The sequence below is a fragment of the Rhinolophus ferrumequinum genome, chromosome 7, assembly GCF_004115265.2.
Source record: "Rhinolophus ferrumequinum isolate MPI-CBG mRhiFer1 chromosome 7, mRhiFer1_v1.p, whole genome shotgun sequence".
NCBI classification, from domain to species: Eukaryota; Metazoa; Chordata; class Mammalia; order Chiroptera; family Rhinolophidae; genus Rhinolophus; species Rhinolophus ferrumequinum.
Window position 1 is genome coordinate 303135 of NC_046290.1, and position 18725 is coordinate 321859.

Consider the following 18725-nt stretch of genomic DNA (forward strand, 5'->3'; position numbering starts at 1 on the left):
CTTCATGGGTCCTCAAGCCTTTTCTTGTCAGCACGTTGCTCTCCATATACTGGCCCAGGCATATTTTCCCTGTCAAAGCATGGCCACCTGTCTGTTCACAGGGTCTAGGTTGTTTTGCTGTGAGCAGACATCTCTTTGGGTAACTGTGTTGGTCTTTTGTTTGACGTCAGATTCTGAGTTTTGTGTTATGCTTTAAAAAGCCATTCCTAGTCCTCTGTTTGCTACTAAATGTTTAATATTCAATTTAACTTTACTTGAATTTAACAAAGAAAATATTTTCAACTACTTGTGAAACTGAAGGACCTGCCCAACCCCAGAGGAAAAGCCGCCCCTTGACCCCGAATGTCCATGGCCAACCCTCTATACCCAGGCCGGGCATGCGCCTCCCACATCCTCACGGGGACCCTTCACTCTTCCCTGGAGTAACTGGCTGTCATGCAGGGACTCAGCTCCGGCTCCCTACACAAGAAAGCCAGGCCATGGTGAGGCCAAAAAGGAACAACGGAGCCATAGATAGGGGAGTCATACCACTATAGTCTCGCTGGCGGCTGGTCGAGACACAAAAGCAAACATCTGCCAGTACCCCTACGAGGGGTCTTCCTGCACCCCAGTCTCACTGGCAGCCGGGCGAGACACAGGAAGTAGGATCCACATGATCCGCAATCCACCGTCCGCTTCTCTGCCAACCAATCCACTAGCTAGCTATAATCCGTGCTTACTGGAGTAGCCACGGCAGTTATATCAGTGGCCAATGGCTAACTAGCCACAGCTGACGGCCATCTACTACCCGAGCCAGCACCTTTCCACATGAGGCTGAGAGCCTGGAAACTGCTCTCTGGGGCTCTGTCCCCACACTGGATTTCACCTTCTCACATTTGCGGACCGACGTCAGCCTGATGTCTGTGTCGCAGGGTCGTGTCCTGGGATCACACAGACACCACCGCTCACGCTTGGGCTCTGAGTGGCGTGAGGAAGAGGAAGGGCAGACTAGCAGCTTTTCACTTGCCTCACCTGTGCGGGTCACTTGGCTAGTCTCTTCTGTCTGGGCGTGAGGAGTTTCCAGAACATCCTTGTAGCAAGGACACGTCTCAGCGCTGAGTCCTTTCTTTCCCCCAACATTGGGGCTGTGTTGTCAGCCTGCGACTTCTGTTCTTCGTCCACTTCATGGTCGGCCTCTGGTTACAGCCTCTTTCTGGCTTGGGGACGAGTGGGGAGCCGCAGCCTGAGATTGTCCAGGTTCTCCACTTTCACCCAGAACTAGGGGTCCTCTGGCTGGAGGGATTTCTTCACGAGCGCATCCCCCCAGCCTGGGACCAGTCGGGGTCCCCACCTCCCGTGAGCCCCCTTCAGACAGCAGGCTGCCTTGTAATGAGCTCATTGAATTGAAGACTTGATGGATTCAAAGTGGCAGTTTGCTAGTGGCTTAGCAATTAAGCACATAATGGGCATTTTAGAAGCCAGTAAGCCAAGTCCCTGCCCACAGTGCCCTGCGGCGTCCACTCCTGCTTCCGGCAGTGAGGCTCTCTGGCCGGAGCTGGCCTGGCCACCGCGGCTTGGTCCGTGGCACAGGCAGGGACTTGGCTCTCGGTCAGGGCCCACGTCACTGTCGGCCACACACGCCCTTCCTGCCATGGCCTGCACGTCACTAGGACAGGGTGACAGTTCTCACATCTCAGGGTTATTGTGAAAATTTACTGAGACAAAAAGGTGGCGGCGACTGTAAGAACCACTCACATGGCCGGGCCCGTGCAGGGGGGCAGGAGGACACCCCCCGGTCCTTCTTGTTGAAGGGCTACGTCACCGCTGCCACTGGCAGCTTGGTTTCCTGGGGCTGCATGCAAGGAGGATGCCAGGGTGGTGGGGGCGGGAAACAGCCACAGGAGGAGGGGCTCCAGGCTGCGACCCTCCTCTCACCAAAGCGTAGCACTGTCTCTGTCACCAGAGAGCCCAGCATCTCCGTCCACATTGTAGGGACCACGAGCTCAGGGGGGCTTGGCCAGCAGCACGCCAAGGGCACTGGGGCGTCCCTTCCAGCCTTGTCTCCAAAGAGACGAGGGCCCAGGAGACACGTGTGAGCAGTCACCCGGCCACCTCCTCAGGACCCACAGTCCTGGGGTGCACACGTGGCCTGTCCCAGGGCCGCGCACCACAAGGGTGCCTGCGCCTGGGAAGCAAGCATTTGGTGCAACCTTGTGCATCAAAACTCCCGTGTGTGCTGGGGAAAAGCCAGGCCCTTCCAGGTGGAAGGGCAGCGCCGCCATGCCTGTGCGTCTCATCGTGCGTCACGGGCAGAGTGGCTCCCGCGTGTGCATGACCAGCCGCGCCCAAACCAGAGCTAAGACGAAGCTTCGCGGGGCGACACGGGCTCCCCACTCCTCAAACACTGCCTCGGCGGCATAAACTCCGACGGGACAAACACCGACACACCTGCAGGCCCGACTGCATCGAGTGGTAGTAACTGGGAGGCCGCACAGGAGTCTGTTCAGGACAAAATCAGTGTGCCAAGGACACGAGGCCACCGGGCAGCGGGGGAGCCCCAGCCAGTCGCACTCCCCTGGTCGGCAGGTCCCTCCCGCCAGGGATGTTAACAAAGTGACTTCCAAGCCCACAGGTAACTGATTGCTGAGGCCAGAGAGTTACAGCTAATTAACCGCAAATGCCGTGGCCACAGGCTGGTAACGACGGGGACACACGCTTTCAGTTCTATTTACAAACCCTCTGACCGATGTTTGAGGTCAAGAGGCACCAGCCGGCCAGCCAGCCATTTCTGGAGCAGGGCCCCCGAGGAAGCGGGCACCGGGGGCTCGGGAAGGTCCTCGCCGACTGCTTCACGCCCCTTGGCATGCAGCTGGGCCAGGACCCGGGGTCAGGCCCTGCGTGGTTGCTGCCTCCAAGGATCTGTCCACAATGTTCAGCTGAGTCCACGCAAATGCAATAGTACAGTAAATCCTCTGGTTTTACTTTAACGTGTGCGAGCCACGGTCAACGAACCCTGAGGACACGGTAACCAGAGCGCACGGAGAGACCCCCCCAGAAAAGTGACCGGAAGGAAGCACCTGGGGCCCAGACTGCTCAGCAAGATGAGCAAGCAGGTCAGGGTCAGACCTGAAGCGTCACACACGCAGGTACACGCAGTCACCTGCACGTATGCAGACACAGGCACACACACGTGCGCGTGAGTCCTCAGCACTAACTGCCCAGCGTTCTCCACAGACAAGGCTTGGGGTCCCCTCAGCATTCTTCCAGGACGGGGACGGGCTCCGTGCGGCCCTCCCCAGCAGCCTGCCCTCCCCTACCAGCACACACCAGCTGAGCTCCCTCAGCACCCGCGAAGAATCACCGTAAATGTGCCAATGCGGAGCCCAGGGCAGGGGACAGTGACATTTCTGGTGCCGCACATATCTAACTGAGCCCACATCTCCCGCCTGCCAGGGTGTTTCAGACAAGTGGGCCCACGCTGCAGGCACACAGAGCAGTGGAGGCCTGTCCTGTCCCAGGGAGGGCGGTGCAGGGACCCCCATGTCCTGAGTGGGCCCGGAGAGCTGGCCCTTCTGCTCACAAACCACAGAATGTTTTCAACACTGCATGTTTACAAAACTCAAGCAAACTTTGCAAATTTTTTAATGAAGAAAGGAAAATTGTTAGTGGGCCCCTAGAGAAGCTGCAAATTCTGCAATTGTGAGCCATCGTGAGTGACAGACGTGAGGACAGAGCAAGGCTGGGCCTCTCGGCCGCCAGCCACGGCCTTCGCTCTGCACGGTGCAACCTGCCTCCCTTGATCACAACAGGTTCACACAGTTCACTGGGCTACACCGAACGGCGGTGCCGAGGTCCCTCCTGGGACTGTCTTCTTTGAAGAATACGTTTGAATCATGGATTTACTACTTTGAATTATTTCTGTACCCTCATTATCACTTACCTTTATCTGTCACAGCATCTCCTGTAAATATTTTTGCAGAAAGTGTTCCCAGACAAGAAAAAGTTAAAGGAGTTCATCACTAAACCAGGATTTAAATCTAAGACATGAAACCATAAAACTCCTAGAAGAAAATGTAGGTAGTAAACTCTTTGACATCACTTTTAACAATATGTTTTTGGATATGTCTCCTCAGGCAAAGGAAACAAAATAAAAAATAAGCAAATGGGACTTCATCAAACTAAAGAGTTTCTGCACAACAAAACGAAAACGCATCCTACTGAATGGGAGAAGGTATTTGCCAATGAAACATCTGATAAGGGGTTAATACCCAAAATTTATAAAGAACTCTACAACTCAACACTAAAAAAACAAACAATCCATTTCATAAATGGGCACAGGACATGAAAGACACTTCTCCAACGAGGACATACAGATGGCCAATACATATATGAAAAGATGCTCCATCAAAGAAATTAAAAAAAAAACCCAAAAAACAACAACAAAAAAAACAGTGAGATAACATTTCACTCCTGTCAGAATGGCCATCATCAATAAACCAACAAACAACAAGTGCTGGCGAGGATATAGAGAAAAGGGAACCCTCAGGATTGCAGACTGGTGCAGCCACTATGGAAAACAGTATGGAGGTTCCTCAAAAAATTAAAAATAAAACTGCCTTATGACCCAGCAATCCCACTTCTGCATATTTATCTAAAGAAAACCAAAACGCTAATTTGAAGAGACATGTGCACCCCTATGTTCATTGCAGCACTGTTTACAGTAGCCAAGACGTGGAGGCAGCCTAAGTGCCCATCGAGAGATGACGGGATAAAGAGGAGGTGGTGCATTTATACAATGGAATGTCACTCAGCCATGACAAAGCATGGAATCTTCCCATTTGCAACAACCTGAACGCACCTAGAGGGGATTGTGCCAAGCGAAATAAGTCAGACAGAGAAATACAAATACTATATGATCTCACTTACATGTGGAATCCTGAAAAAAAAAAGTGAATAAACAAAATAAAACAGAAGCAGACCTATCAATATAGAGAACAAGCTGATGGTTGCAAACAGGAGGAGTGGAGGATGGGTAAAAAGAGCAATCAGCAGTAGATCAGTCAGGCTTGTGGGCTACACAGTCTGCTTTGCAACGACTCAGTTCTGCCATTTAGCATGAAAACAGCCGTAACATACATAAACACATGGTCAGGGCTGTGTTCCAATAAAGCTTTATTTACAAAAATGGGTGACCAACCCGTGGGTTGTAGGCAGCTGACCCCTGAGATAGAAGATGTCTCAAAGAACCAAATGGAAGTTCTAAAAATGAAGAATTCAATATCTGAAAGAAAAATCCAAGAGAGAGGCTTAACAGCAGACAGAGAGGAAAGCAGAGATGGTGAACTTGAAGATCAGCAGATAAAAATGATTTCAACTGCATGAGGGGAAGGAAGGCTACACACTGAAGGACCTCACTGGCCTGAGGGACAATATCCAAAAGTCCATCTGTGAGTAGCTGGCGTCCCAGGAGGAGAGGAGAGAAGGATGAGGAAGAAAAAAGTCTGAAGAAATAACGGCCGAGTGCCCCAGTTTAGTGAATGACATACATGTATGGATTGGGGACGTTCTTCAGATTGGAGGATTTCTACTGATCTATCTTCAAGTGAAGCTGGAACAGGTGTGAGATAAACGGAGGGTCCATTGGGTGGGAAAGGGGCCTAAACATGGCACGCGGAGTTGGGGTGAGCCGGATAGGGGCCGGGGTCCACCTAGGACCTCAGGAGAGGGAGGGCGGAGCCCATGCCACAGTTTTAACGATACATAGGGCACGACTGCGGTGGGCAGCTGGGGCTCGGGTCACTGGGACCTTATTCACCAAATGACTCATTGAGCCCCAGAGTGACAGGCACACCGGCAAAAGCAGAGAAGGCAGGTGGAAGTGAGGGTGTCACATCAGAGTCATGCAGATCCTGGACAGCACCACGTGAACGCCCTTCCCCCACATGAGGCGGCGAAAACGCCGTGGAAGGGCAAGGACGGGCAACGCTGTCCCACAGTGAGGAAGCTGAGGCCCCCGGGGCTGGACAAACCACAGGCCGTTCTTGTTCACGGCTATAAGTTTCAAGAACATAAAAGGTTAATTACATCAGGGGAAGCCTGTCGTGAGAGGACAAAAATGTCCTCGACTGGAGTTGTGGTGGCTGGAGGTTTGGAGACGGACTGCACCGATGAAATTCATTGTGAGATCCAATGAAGCAAAGAGGCAGACACTTCACTTTGGAGTGGGGCTGGGAGACACAAGGGACCCCCGAAAAGTCTACCAGGATTTTGCAAATAGATGCCCTGAAGGGAAGTGAGTTTAGATCTCACTGACGTTTACACCTTCATGTGAGAAAGTCCAGCAAGGCCTCTTCCTCTGAGGACATCTCTTCTGCAGACGCTATGCGTGGTGACATCCCAAGGTGCTGTGAGTGAGCCTGTGCCCGCTTACGTGACCACAGTGTCATGTGGTCACCGCTATCAGGATGCTCCAGCACCGTCCCCTGAGGCCAGGACTTTGTCACAGGCCACAGAGCAGCAGGAAGTGATGGCACTATTGATTTGTGATAGTGACGCAGCGCAGCCAGAGGGCAAAGTGCTCCCCAAGGTGTGAGGACCACGAGACGCTGCCACCCCTGGGCCCTGCATGGCACCGGGTTGTGAGAAAACTCCACCAACGCACGCAACCGCCTCTGGAGGCAAACGCTGAACCAAGGTGCCCTCATGGGGGCAGCTTTTGTGCCCCCAGGAACCACTGTTTGCCCCAAATGCAGGAGGTAAGGGGCTAGGGCAGGCCCTGCTGAGTGGCCCAGCTGAGACTGCCCCCAGCCTCCTCTGCAGTGGCCCCCACGGACCAGCACCTGCAGGGGATCAGAGTCATGTTTCTGCACATTGCATGGCTTTCTGTAAGAGGGACCGGTCTTGCCACTTATAAATCAGTAGTATTTTATCCCTATGATACTTGGTTTCCTCATCGTAAGATGATAGTTGAAGACGGAAACCAGGTTCTTGCAAGGAAGGTCTATTAAGTGCCTTTTCCTCAGGCCCGAAAAACACAGAAGGGGGTAGCTCTCATTTAATTCCTTTAGTTTTAGCTTTGGGCCACGCAACAGGAAGGAGGGGTCTCTTACCCACACTCCTCCACCACGACACGCACTCTTCCACCAGTGCACACACATGCCCCGCCATGGCTTGCACACTTCTACTACAGCACGTACACGCTCCATCACGGCACATACACGCCCCACCATGGCACATACACGCCCCATCACGGCACATACATGCCCCACCATGGCACGCACAGGCATGGGCTACCCGAGTGGCAGGAGAGTGGGCACAGAGCCAGGCTGCCAAAGGAGCCTGGACCCTCCCCTGCTCCCCTTGATGCGAGCTTGGGGTGCCGGTCCAAGGAGCACATTATGACACAGGAGAACCTTCTTCCAGGGGTGAGTGTCTTGTTTAACATCCCAGACTCAAGCATTGGGGCCCAGCAGCGTGGATTTAGGCTAGTCCTGCGGGCTCCTGCAGGCGGCTGGGCTGGTGTGATGGCCCCACGCCACGCAACTGCAGAGCTGCATGTCCTGACAGCCTCTCCCCGATGGTGGCCACCACAGGAGTGGGTCAGGCAGTTGACCTCCTTCCTGCTCCTCTCCTGGGAGGAGGCACACCTGCCATGTCAGGTCTATCTGACAGATTCTGCTTGGTTCTGCACTGGCCACAGGCCACGACCACAGGTCAGGATTACAGACGACACAGGACACACGTGTCAACATGCCAGCACTGGCTCGGGCAGGCATTCTGCTCTTTGGCAGTAGACTTTCTCACTCACATTCAGCTCATCAGCACTAAAACTGATCTTCAGATCATGAGACCAGCATTAGAGTGTGAAAGCCCATGGGGGGTGCCCTCCCAGGGGCAGTCCGGTGAGGTCCCGGGGGAGGGTGAGTGCAGAGAGCAATCCCCTGATCGCCCTACCCCTGTGCCAGTTGGAGGGCACCACGAAGGGTTGGGAAGAGGAGCTTAGAGCACCGGCTGGGGGCGGGGGGTGGGCCTTCCCAACACCACGTCGGTGGTCAGGAGTTTGGAGTGCCTTCTCTGGTCTGGAGAAAAGAGCTTGTCCTGTCCCTGGTCGGCCGGCCACGTGTGCCCGTCCTGTACCTGCCAGTGCCTCCCGTGGGAGGCACCCGGTAAGCCAGAGGCAGAGCTCGGCCAGACACACTCCTCCTCTCAGGCCCCAAGGCCCCGAAATGCAGGGCGTGGGGCAAGGCTCAGCTGACCCGAACTGAGGGCACCTCAGCCATCAGAATGTTCTCAGCATTACTGAGTTAATGAGTAAAGGATTTTGACAACCCTGGGGCCTTCTCAGAAACTTAACAGGGCCTTCCTTTTCCAGTTTATCTCCAGAAAGGTAAGCTGTGTGTGTGTGTGGGGGGGCACATACAGGGAGGGGGTAGTGCTTGGACCGGCCAACACCTGCACATGCTGACAGTGTCCAGAGGCCCGTCCCACTACCTGACCCCTGACCCTGCTCTGTTCACCAATATTTTTAAATGGCACTCACGACGGCCCTCCCCACTCCCAAATCCTTGCCACACTGCACCGGAGATCACCAGCCAAGCCCAGCACTGCTGTACCAGGGAGAAGGAAAGGAAAACCAGCAGTGAGGTGTGAGGCCAGACCCGCCCAGGGCCATCCCTCAGAAGCCTGGCCAGCTCCGTGAAGTACCCCTGCAGCTGCCTACTCAGTGTGTAGAAGATCGAACCCACCAGGATGAGGCCACAAAATCATTCCCACCTCAAGGACGGGTGAGGAGCAGGAGGCTGCAGGTGGCAGGTGTGTGGGGGACGGGACTGCTGTGTCCCCTCGTTACCCAGATTCGAAGGACACTGGCCCCTGCAGGGTGCCCTGAGGGCCACCTCAGATGTGGGTGTCTGTAGCTATTGTGTGACTGTCATGGCATTTTCGTGTTTTGTTCGATTATTGTTTGTTGATCTCTTGTTATGTGCTGGACACTATGCAGGATAATTACAATGTTCCTAGCAACTCCACCAGGTACTTTTCACTTTCTGCACATTCACTCACCTGCTTGGGTCACCCTCACAGCCACACCTGGGAAAGATATGGCTGCTGGCCATGTCCCCGCTGTGGAGGCTGAGGCTGAGGGGATAGCAGCCTGCCCTTGGACAAGGCCACCATGAGTCCTCTCAGAGGTAGTGACAGACCAGGCCGGGTCCAGGGTGTGGGATGCCCTGGAGGGTCCTCGCGCTCCATGACATTGCAGGGCTGGGGGCGGTGAGCAGTTCTCGGCTGAAGAAGCAGAATAAAGGTTTTGTTGCTCAGCATGGAAAGGGGCAGCTGTCCCACACGTGGTTTTGCTTCTTGGATGTGACTCTCCGGCATCTTCTCCTCAGTTACTGAGCTACTGCTCTCACTGCACAAAGACGCAGCAGCTGCCTCCAGGGACTCTGGTGTCGGGTTGGCCTTTAGGAAGTAGCCGGAGGCTGAGGCCCGTGGGGCACACTGGTGTCAGGCACGCCTGTTCCCAGGCCTTCTCTGGGGTCCTGCCCCGGGGCTGTCTGGTGGCTTCTCAAGCTGGAAAGGCCTCTGTGACCCCATGACACACTCTCAGTGAACCAAGCCTCCAAGGGGCAGCCAAGAGGTGGCTTCAGCCTCTTCCCTCACCTCACGCCCTTCCCAGCCCACTCCCCTGGGAGCCCAGCTCTTCCCATTAGGGTCAGGCCAGGGAGCCTCCCTGGTGACCTGTGTTCAGGGTTCAACAGCCCGCAAGCTGACACCCCGTCAGATATGTGTGGGGGTGACAATAACTCAGTAGGTAAGTGGATATCCCCCGGCGCCTGCCACGGTGTGTCCTGGCCTGTAGAGCACCCATTCTTCACTGACCCCATAGAGGTAGATGAGGGGTTGAGGGACAGAGCCAGGATTGAAACCCAGGCCCAGCACCCATGGCCACATGGGGAGTAGGTCTTAGTGCCATAGGCTGAAACCCTCAAGCCCACGGGAACCAGCTCCCACACGCACGTGTGAGCACACACACAGCCGCACGCGGACATGCGCAGGGCAATGCACACACCGGGCCTCCCGGCGGCGCTGCCCCATTCAGGTCCACATCTCGTGAGCAAGCAGGGGAGGGGGCTGAACTGTGCTGAGCGGCCGGCACATGGGGGCCAGCTCCTAAGGGAAAGTGTGGGGCAGGCCCCAGCCCCGTGCTCACTATACCCCAAATCTAGGGCTTGCTAAATCCAAAAAGAAACAGCTGCCATGAGCGTGTGGTGTCCACCCTTGCACAGTCCCCAAAGCTGTTAGAAACAGTTCCCATCCTGCCCTTGCAAGAACCCTTTCAGCTGAACTCAGCTCGGACTTTGGCATGACAGCTCGGCAGGTGGTGAACTCCTGGAAGGGAAGAGGGAGAGACTGGCCCTTCCCCACAGCCTTGCTCCTCCCTGAGCACCGGCTGGGCCCCAAAGGGAGCTGGTCTGCCTGTGCCCCTGCAGCTGGAGGTCAGGCTAGGGCAGCTCACAGGACACCTTCCTGGAGCAGGTACTGGGCTGCCTGCAGGGCCACATCTGTGACTGAAGCAAAGTGCCAGGGAGACAACCGGGCTCCCCCCTCCCCCACCATGCCTCCAGTCTCCATCGTAGGGGCCCAACCGCGCATGGGGCCTGCACATTCTACCTGCTTCCCCTCTCGCTCAGCCTGGCCCCCTCCCTTTCTCTGAGGCCCATTTTGACGGCCCCCAGAGGGGAGCCTGGCCACCATCTGACCCCTCACCCAGTAAACCATGGGCTCTCACCTCTTTCTAGAAAGAAGGAGCTTGACCTGCAGTCTGGCCACCGTGGCACACCCACTGCGCAGCGTTCGCAGTGGAGACCCGCAGCGCTGGCTGGGGCGGCAGTCAGCATGTGTAGGTGTCATCCCTGTGTGCAGGCAGGTCCCACAGAGCCGGCGCCGTGCCTCCACCCCACCTGCCAGCCCCATGACCTCCTGGGATGCCTGGCGGGGCCTTCAGAGGCTGAGGGAGGCGTGCACACACGGGCTTTCCAACGCGTTTATCTGAACGCGTTAATGGGAAGAGTCTCACAAACTCAGGGGGTTCTTGCCAACATTCCAAATCACACCGGCGGCCCAGCTGACGGGGTGACGGGTCTGAGTGGCTCTCGGCCCTCCCGGGGGTCTTGTCCTTCCCAGTGGGGTCAGGACACGTCAGCTCAGAAGCCTCATGACCTCACCGCCCTCCTCTCCCCAGGCTGGTTCCACCAGCTGTTCCTCACACACCATCTCTGTGCCTTGGCACTGGCTGTTCCACCCTGGAAAATGCTTTTCCCCTCAGGCACAGGCCTCCCTCCTCCCATCATTTGTTCACTGTCACACTTAATGCCATTGTCCCGTGTCCAGGATCATGTCTGTCTGTTCCCTCACAGCAACGCCACCCTCTGGGGTGGTCTGGGTCTGCTCTGTGGCCTCCAGCAGTGCCAGACAGGTGGTGGCACTAACGTTTGTTAAATGAGTATCGCACAGGTGACAGCTCTCCTAGTGCCAGAGTTGTGGTTGCTAAAAAATCGAGTCTTTCAACTGCACTGGTAAATGAAACCATTCAAGCCCAGAAGAGTGGTCGCTGTGCTGGGGGTATCTATCCGCCTGGGACACCAGTTCTAGGCTGCATCCCAGGAGGGTGCTTGGAAGCCTGCGTGTCGGGCCCTGGCAGACTTGTTCTGGAAGGCCAACAGGGGTGCACAGGGCAGAAGGAAGTCTTGGGCTTGCAGTGGACGCGGCTCTAGACTAGCTCAGGCGAGCTGGTGCGTCCCGGGACCCGGCCCACCCAGGCAGCTCTGTGGGGCACTGCTGTTCCCCACCCAGAGCTCCACACGCCCACAGCCCCTGAGCTGACGCTGGCAGCACTTGTCATGGGGCGTGCCCTCAGCTCACAGGAGGCCATGTGGCAATTTGGGGAAAGAATGTAGCCTCTCCCAGGCCAGCCTCAAGGGTGTGCAGGAAGCTCCCAGGCTGTCACCATCACCTATCACACCAGGTGAGCACGGCCAGGGGCGCAGGGGCTCGGGCTCTGAGGACACAGCAGGGACACACACGGTCCCTGCCTCTGCAGCCTGACCTAGTTGAGGAGACATCCTCAGGAACTGGGGTTCGGGGGCTGCAGGTTTCTCAGAAGAGGACGGGCAGCAGGGATCCCAGGCAGGTGGGGCTCAGTGCCCTGGTGACCTGCCTGGCTGGGGTGTGGGGGGTGTGGTGGGTGTGGGGGGTGTGGTGGGTGTGGTGGGTGTGTATGTGTGTGTGTGGTCTGGGCTTCAGCTTGGGGTGGGTGGGAGGCCACACGCCCCCTGAGCTCACCACCCTGAGTGTGATGGCAGTGCAGGCGTCTGGGCTCACACAGCACTTCTGTCTCCCCAGGCCTGAGCAGACGGGAAGAGATAGAGCATAAAGGTATGAAGAGATAGAGAGAGGCTGCAGATACGTGCATGAGGTCAGAGGGCAGGGAAGATGTGAGCAAAGGTGCAGGCATGGGTGGGGACAGACACCATCCCCAGGTAAGCAGATCTGGGACTGCCCTGACCCTCAGGCCAGGAGAGCACCCGGCCTCCTGGCAGCTTGACCAGTGCAGGGGACAGGGACCCTGCTGTGCCCAGCACGGCTGAGGCAGGAAGCCACCCACTCTGGGCTGCAGTGCAGAGTGTGGGGAAGTGGGCTCTGCTTAGACCCAGAGCCCAACACCTGGCACCCCAAGGCCTGGGGCCTGAGACGCCAACTGCCAGACTCCGAGCCAGGTGCAGCCCCACAGGGCACAGCCGGAGGGGCCCCTTCTCTGAGAGATGCTCTGAGCACCTGCCAGGGCAGGGAGGGCACAGGAGCCCAGGAGGGCCGGCCCTGACCTTGGCCAGCCTTCTCCAGCACACCGAGCACAACTGCCGCTTCAGGTGCACAGCTCCAGGTAAACTCGCGGCTGAAAGGGACTCAGCCTGGCACCGGGAGACCCCACCTGTAAGCACACCTGGGGAGCACGTAGGGCCGGGAAAGACCCCTCTGCCCACTTGGAGCTGGGTGTGGGGCAGGGCTGCCATGTCTGTGAAGAAACACGGTGTGAGGCTGATGAAGTGTAGGTTAGAGCTGGGAGACAGGCCACGCACTCCTGCGTTCAGAGCCCTGCAGGCTGACGGGGTCCAGACTCCACTCGGGGCTGGGGTGCCGGGAACAGGTGGAGGTTCGTCCTGGACTCTCCTACAGGAAGCTGGCCCAGGTGGAAGGCTTCTGGGGAGTCCCTTATGCACCCCAGGCAGGACTGGGTGCTGTCATTTCTGACCTTCGCCCCCTGCCTCTGGATATTCCAACCCAGTGCTTCAGTTCCAAATGCCCATGGATTGTTTTACAGCTAGAGGCGGATTCTCCCAGGAGCAGTTCCTGGGAGAGCAGACTTTACACCTGCAGCATGGAACCCTTCCTGCCACACACGCTCTTGGGAGAGTCCTGGATCCAGGCCTTGGATGGCGGGTCCTCACTGCAGGCTCACTGACTCCATCTGTCCTGTCAGGACGGGGGCGACCTGGACCCGCTGGCTGGTGTACTCTTTGGAAGTTGGGAAGATAGTCCACTGGGAGCTCTGGCTGATCACCCTGCCCTTTGAGGCCATCCTCTCGCATCCCCTCAAGGGGACTGAGGTAACTCAGTGGGTGCGGGAGGAGAGCACAGTGGAGGATGCCCAGGAGCCCACAGGAAAGCGTGGGCAAGGGTCAGGAGCAGCAGCAGGGGCTCCCCGTCTAAAACCAGAGCCGGTGCAACTAGCCCAGGAGGTAACCACACTCTGGCTTCCCCCACAGCCTGGAACACGGCTCAGAGCAGACACCCAGGGCCCAACGGCTGCGCCTTGGGGAGACCCACCGTTAGGCAGGGGTCCGGGTAGAAGCCAGGGGTCCGGGCACAAGCCTGTGGCCTGAGTGCCTTGGGCAAGATAATACAGGGGTGGCTGAGTACCCTGGAGTCCACTGTTCTCCCTCCTCTCACAAGGGCTGGCGTCTGGCTGAGTGAAGAGTCCCTGTGAGAAGGCTTTGGAAGTGAGGACTTGGGGTGCTAGATATGGGGCCTGGCGATGGATCGGAGAGTCTGGGTTAACAGGCACCTTCAAACACATCGGACGGGGGAGAGCATGACCCCAAGGCTGTGCAGCCTGCAGGGCTGGGAAAAGCCACCTCCAGGGCCGCCAGTCTGCAGCTTCCTGGGGCACAGAGCAGCTAAGGGCTCTTGGACATCGCACAGCTGACCCTGAACCCCCACTGTCTTCACAGCGGCCAGGGCCAGCCGGACCAGGTTCTTCCTGGTTAAGAGGGAGGTGGTGGCTCAGCGGGGAACACCCCAAAGACCCTAGGGACGTTGCGCATGTGGTGAGAGCAGGAGGGTCTCGGAGGACACACTGCTGCTAGGGGTAGAGAGACCACCCCGACACCCACCTGAGCCTCCGTGCTTCCAATCCCAGCAGCCTGTCTGCCCCTGGCTTCCTCCAGCGTTTCTGCTGAGGACTGTCCCCCTTCTGGAGGGAGGGCAGACTTGGTGCAGAGAGACTCTCAGCCCTTCCAGCTCAGAAAGTGAAGCCACCACTTCTTGGGGCTGGGGCCAAAGTCAGGGTGTCCTCACCTCCCCCCGCCTCAGTGCAGGGAGCCCTATTTCCAGAGTGTGTTCCCAAACAGGACGTCTTGTGGGGTCGCCCATGTGGAAGCCGCCCGCTGCCCTGCCAACTCCAGCCAATCCAGTCCAGGCTGTGCATGTGGCCCAGGGCTCCCCAGTGGCAGGGTCTCAACCCCCTTGGCAGCTTCCTCACTGAACCGCGTGGGTGCCACCTCTCCCCCCAGGGCGCACAGGGACATCAGCTGGACACCTGAGCTGTCTGTCCTCTGAAGTGTTCCCAGCCTAGTGCTTGGTAACAAATGGACCCAGCTGACCTAGAACGCCCCCCAGCCCAGCTTCCCGACTGGTGCTTCTCCTCTTCATTCTCTGTCAGGTGGCCGGGGTGACATTCTGAGCGAGTGCCACCACCTTCCCCCCGGGGTGGACATCAGAGTTCTTCTGGGTCTGTGCTCAGGCTGCTGTGGCCTCCCCTCTGGCCTCCCAACACCCCAGCCTCCTTCTTCCTCCAGGAGCACCTTCCCCGGTCACCCTACCACCTCCTGGGCTCTGTCTCCAGAAGCCGCCTGGACCCCCCCAGATGGGGCCAAACCTACCAATGCCCACCATCTCACCATCTCTGAGAGGCATCGGGCCAGCCCTCCAGCCCCCAGGGGAGGCCTGAGGAGATAGGACACTTCTGGGGGAAGAAAACCTGGCCTGGTATAAGGCCCAAAGTGACCGTGCGGTGGGAACCCCCCGGGAGCACATGTCCCAGGTCCCCCCCATCCAGGGGCAGACACTGTCCCACTGCATAGGTCCTCAACGTCAGTCTCCACGTGGCCCTGAGCCGTGGACAGCTCCCTTCTCCCCTGCATTTCCTAAAGACACAGTAACAGGCAGGGGACTCCCAGAGCCCCTGGGGCACACAGATGGGGAGCTTGCAGCAAGCCCTTGGCAGACACAGGCTCTCAGGCATCTGTGGCACAGCCGCCACACCTGCTTCTCACCTTCCAAAGATATGATGTGGCCGCAGTTTCCAGTGGCAGGACCCAGCCCCTGGCCACCTCGACAGCTGTGGCCCTGTCCTCTGCCCTCTCTGTGCCCAGCTGCCCAAGGTGAGAAGCCACCTTGAAACGTGTGTTTCAGGGTCCCTTGCACCTTATTTTCCCAATGAGGTTCCACATGGCTGAGGAAATCCGACCTCTCCAGCACTAGGTGGCTACGCGACCGAGAACTTAGAACCATCTGTGAGACACTCAACAAATGTTTGAAATCAATAGCAGCCCAGCTCTTGTGTTCCTGTAACTTGAGACTGAAATCGTCTGGACGATCCCTGACCATTTCAAATGATGAAAGGGGCCAAGTCGCTTAACAAGTATGAACCCTGGACTGTGGGGGCACATGGGGTTCCTCCTCTGTGCACAGACGGCCCCAATGCCACACAGCCTCCAAGCCCAGCCAGGTGAAGGCCTGGGCTGTTTGCAAGGTGGTCCTGCGCGTTCACAAGACGGGCACCAGGGCTAGCTGTGAAGGGAGGGGTCTGGGGCATATGTGAGGAGCTTGGTCCCTGGGTCAGGGCCTGACTGTAACTGCACAGCTCTCAGGGAAGGTGGGGACCACGCAGAGGGCCGGGCAGGGAGGAGCCCCTGGGTTAACGCAGCAGAGACCAGGTCAGAGCACAGTGCATTGTGGGGGGAGCCTCGGAGGGCACAGCAGGGGCTGGTCTGGACTGAGTCTGGACCACTGGGACCGGTGATGGACTCCATGGGACTCCAGTTTGTGGGGCTGAGTGTGAGTGGGTGGGTCCGGCTTGTTTGCTGAGCGCTGGTTTTGAGCCTGGGGGGTGGAGAGCTGGGGCGGGGTCCAGGCACAGATGCCTGGTGGTCAGCCCCATTTCAGAGAACCCTGGGCTGGAGGAGGGGGACCCCGGCACCAGGCCAGTACCTGGAGGTGCTGGGTGTGGGGCAGTACAGGGAGACAGGCCTGGAGGAAGCCTCGGGCCCAGACCCGAGCAGGGCCCCAAGGTGGGTGGGGAAGGACACAGGACAAGACAATAAGGGGTGGGGGGACTCCAGAGGGTGGGCAGAGAGGTGGGGTCACAGGAGGCCCACGCTGAGCCATGAGGAGGGCCCTGGGCACCTGGGCAGGGTCAGTACAGGGGATTCCAGGGAACAGGATCCCAGGGGAACAGGAGGGACAGGGAGGGGTCAAGGGCTGGCCCTGGGAGTGTCCTGGCTTACTCTCCAAGATGTCTCTTCGGTTCTGTCTGTTCACAGGTGAGACCCCAATGCCATCATAGGGGGAGCCTCCAAACACAAAAGGACTGTATGGACGGGGTCGGGGCGAGGCCTGTGCAGGGCTGGAGTGCTTTCCCAGGGACTTGGTCAGCCTGGTGGGTCTTCTCTCTGGGATCCTCCTGCTATCCTGACAGCTCCCGCCCCCTTACCCCTCGAGTGGGACCACAACAACGTATGGGACATGGTGCTGGTAAGGAGCCCTTATTAAATGGGCTCTGGGCCCACCCTCCTGGGAGCTGGAGCTGCTGGTGGGGCAGCAGCCCACCCAGGAGAAGGCCCTCTGAGGGCAGCCTGCATGCTTGGAGCCCCTGAAGGCCTTGGCTCTTCCTGGGTGAGTAACAAACTGTGTCAGCTCCGCTGTCCCAGGGCCCCACCCCCTGCCACTCAAGGCTGACCAGCTGGTGCCCTGGTGGCTGTCACTGGACTCTCAGATGCCGGGCTGCAAGCCTGTGCCTGGGGCTGGGCAAGAAGTGCACATTTGCTTTTCACAGTAGGCGTGCTGAACCTCCCACGTGTCACCGTCCTTACAGTGGGTTCATAGAAGAGAAGGTGGCAGAGGAAGGGACCTCCCACTCTGCCCCGGAAACGGGTCAGTTCCTAGGCGAGCAGCGTGAGCATCATGACAGGGCGCCCAGAGTCCCAGGCGGGGGCTGGACCCGCCAGTAAAGGGCACACTGGAGGTGGTCAGTGTCAGTGACCCCTCGGCAGAGACATCAGCGGGGATAGCATGAGACCCCTCTGGGTGCTCACGCAGCTCTCTTACCAACACAACCCCACCAGAAAGCCGGGTGGGGAACAAAGTGAGCGCTGGACCAGGCAGGCAGGGCCAAGGAGCAGCACAGACGCCAGGAACAAGGAAGGAGGAGGCAGAGGGATCCACAGATAAGAAACAGAAAGCAGAATGGAGAGGGGCCCCCCAGGGAGACCATGGGCAGAAGCAGGAAGTAAAAGGAAAACAAGCTGCAAGCCACCTCTGTCCGGCACCCCCAACCCAGGTCCAGGGTCCTCTAAGGTCTCGCCCCAAAACCGAGACGTCACTGCCCCCCAAGGCCCCAGGAGGGGCCCACTCCTCTTTGCTTTGGTGACCGTCCTCGCCACTTGCTATTCCATGGGGAGCAGTGTGTCCTCAGACCTTGCTGTCAGACCTTCCCCCCAGGCTCCACGGAGAGAGTTCCGCGTACTCTCACAGCCCCACCACCGCCTCCAAGACGGGCAGCAGAACTTTGGTCCTGTGAGCTCTGAGGGAAGCTGACCTTCCCATCACCTTGCCTGGCGTTACCAGCAGCCCCACTTTGCTGGCTCACTGGAGCAAGTGAAGAGAGGAGCATTCTGACAGGTTGGGACTTTAAACAGAGAAACTCTCAATGGAAAAATCGCTCCTAAAAATAGGATTTTCCTGGGTTTAATTTTGAGTGGCACCGTTTTTTTCTCCTGCACTGGGAACAAAATATCCCTCCCGGACTTGACGGCAAGGACATTCCCTCTCGCAGGGCATTAAGAAGCCCCAGGAGCCCGACAGACAGAAAACCGGGCGCAGGAGCCCCGCGCGGAGCGGTTCGGCGTCTGCAGGGCTGGATGGGCGGACAGGAACCCCCAACGCGGGACCGGGGGAGCCCCGAGAGCGCGCGGGCTTCGGAGGCTGCGCCTGCCAGGCCGGGTGGGTGACTCTCGGCGACCAGCACGGCCGCTCCGGGCCCGACCAGGCTCGCGGTCCCCGAGCCTCGCCCTGCCTCACACAAGGGCCGACTCCCGGGAGCTGGACAAGGTGCTCTCGGACCCGACCGCGCGGCCACTGACGCGGGACGCGCCCCTTCCATAGGGAAGACCGCGGAACCGGCACAGAGC

General features: G+C 58.1%; 1 protein-coding gene across 7 annotated transcripts in view; it reads right to left on the bottom strand.

The window, feature by feature from the left end:
* Positions 1-18725, bottom strand: part of SLC9A3 (solute carrier family 9 member A3) — a 36787-nt gene that overhangs the window by 17565 nt on the left and 497 nt on the right. For 3 of the 7 annotated variants that reach the window (XM_033110555.1, XM_033110556.1, XM_033110557.1), the window contains exon 2: positions 9040-9264. The exons of the other annotated variants lie outside the window; for them this stretch is intronic. In XM_033110555.1, coding sequence (XP_032966446.1) covers positions 9040-9264 — 225 coding nt within the window. The remainder of the gene's footprint in view (positions 1-9039; positions 9265-18725) is intronic. 7 annotated transcript variants of the gene reach the window in all.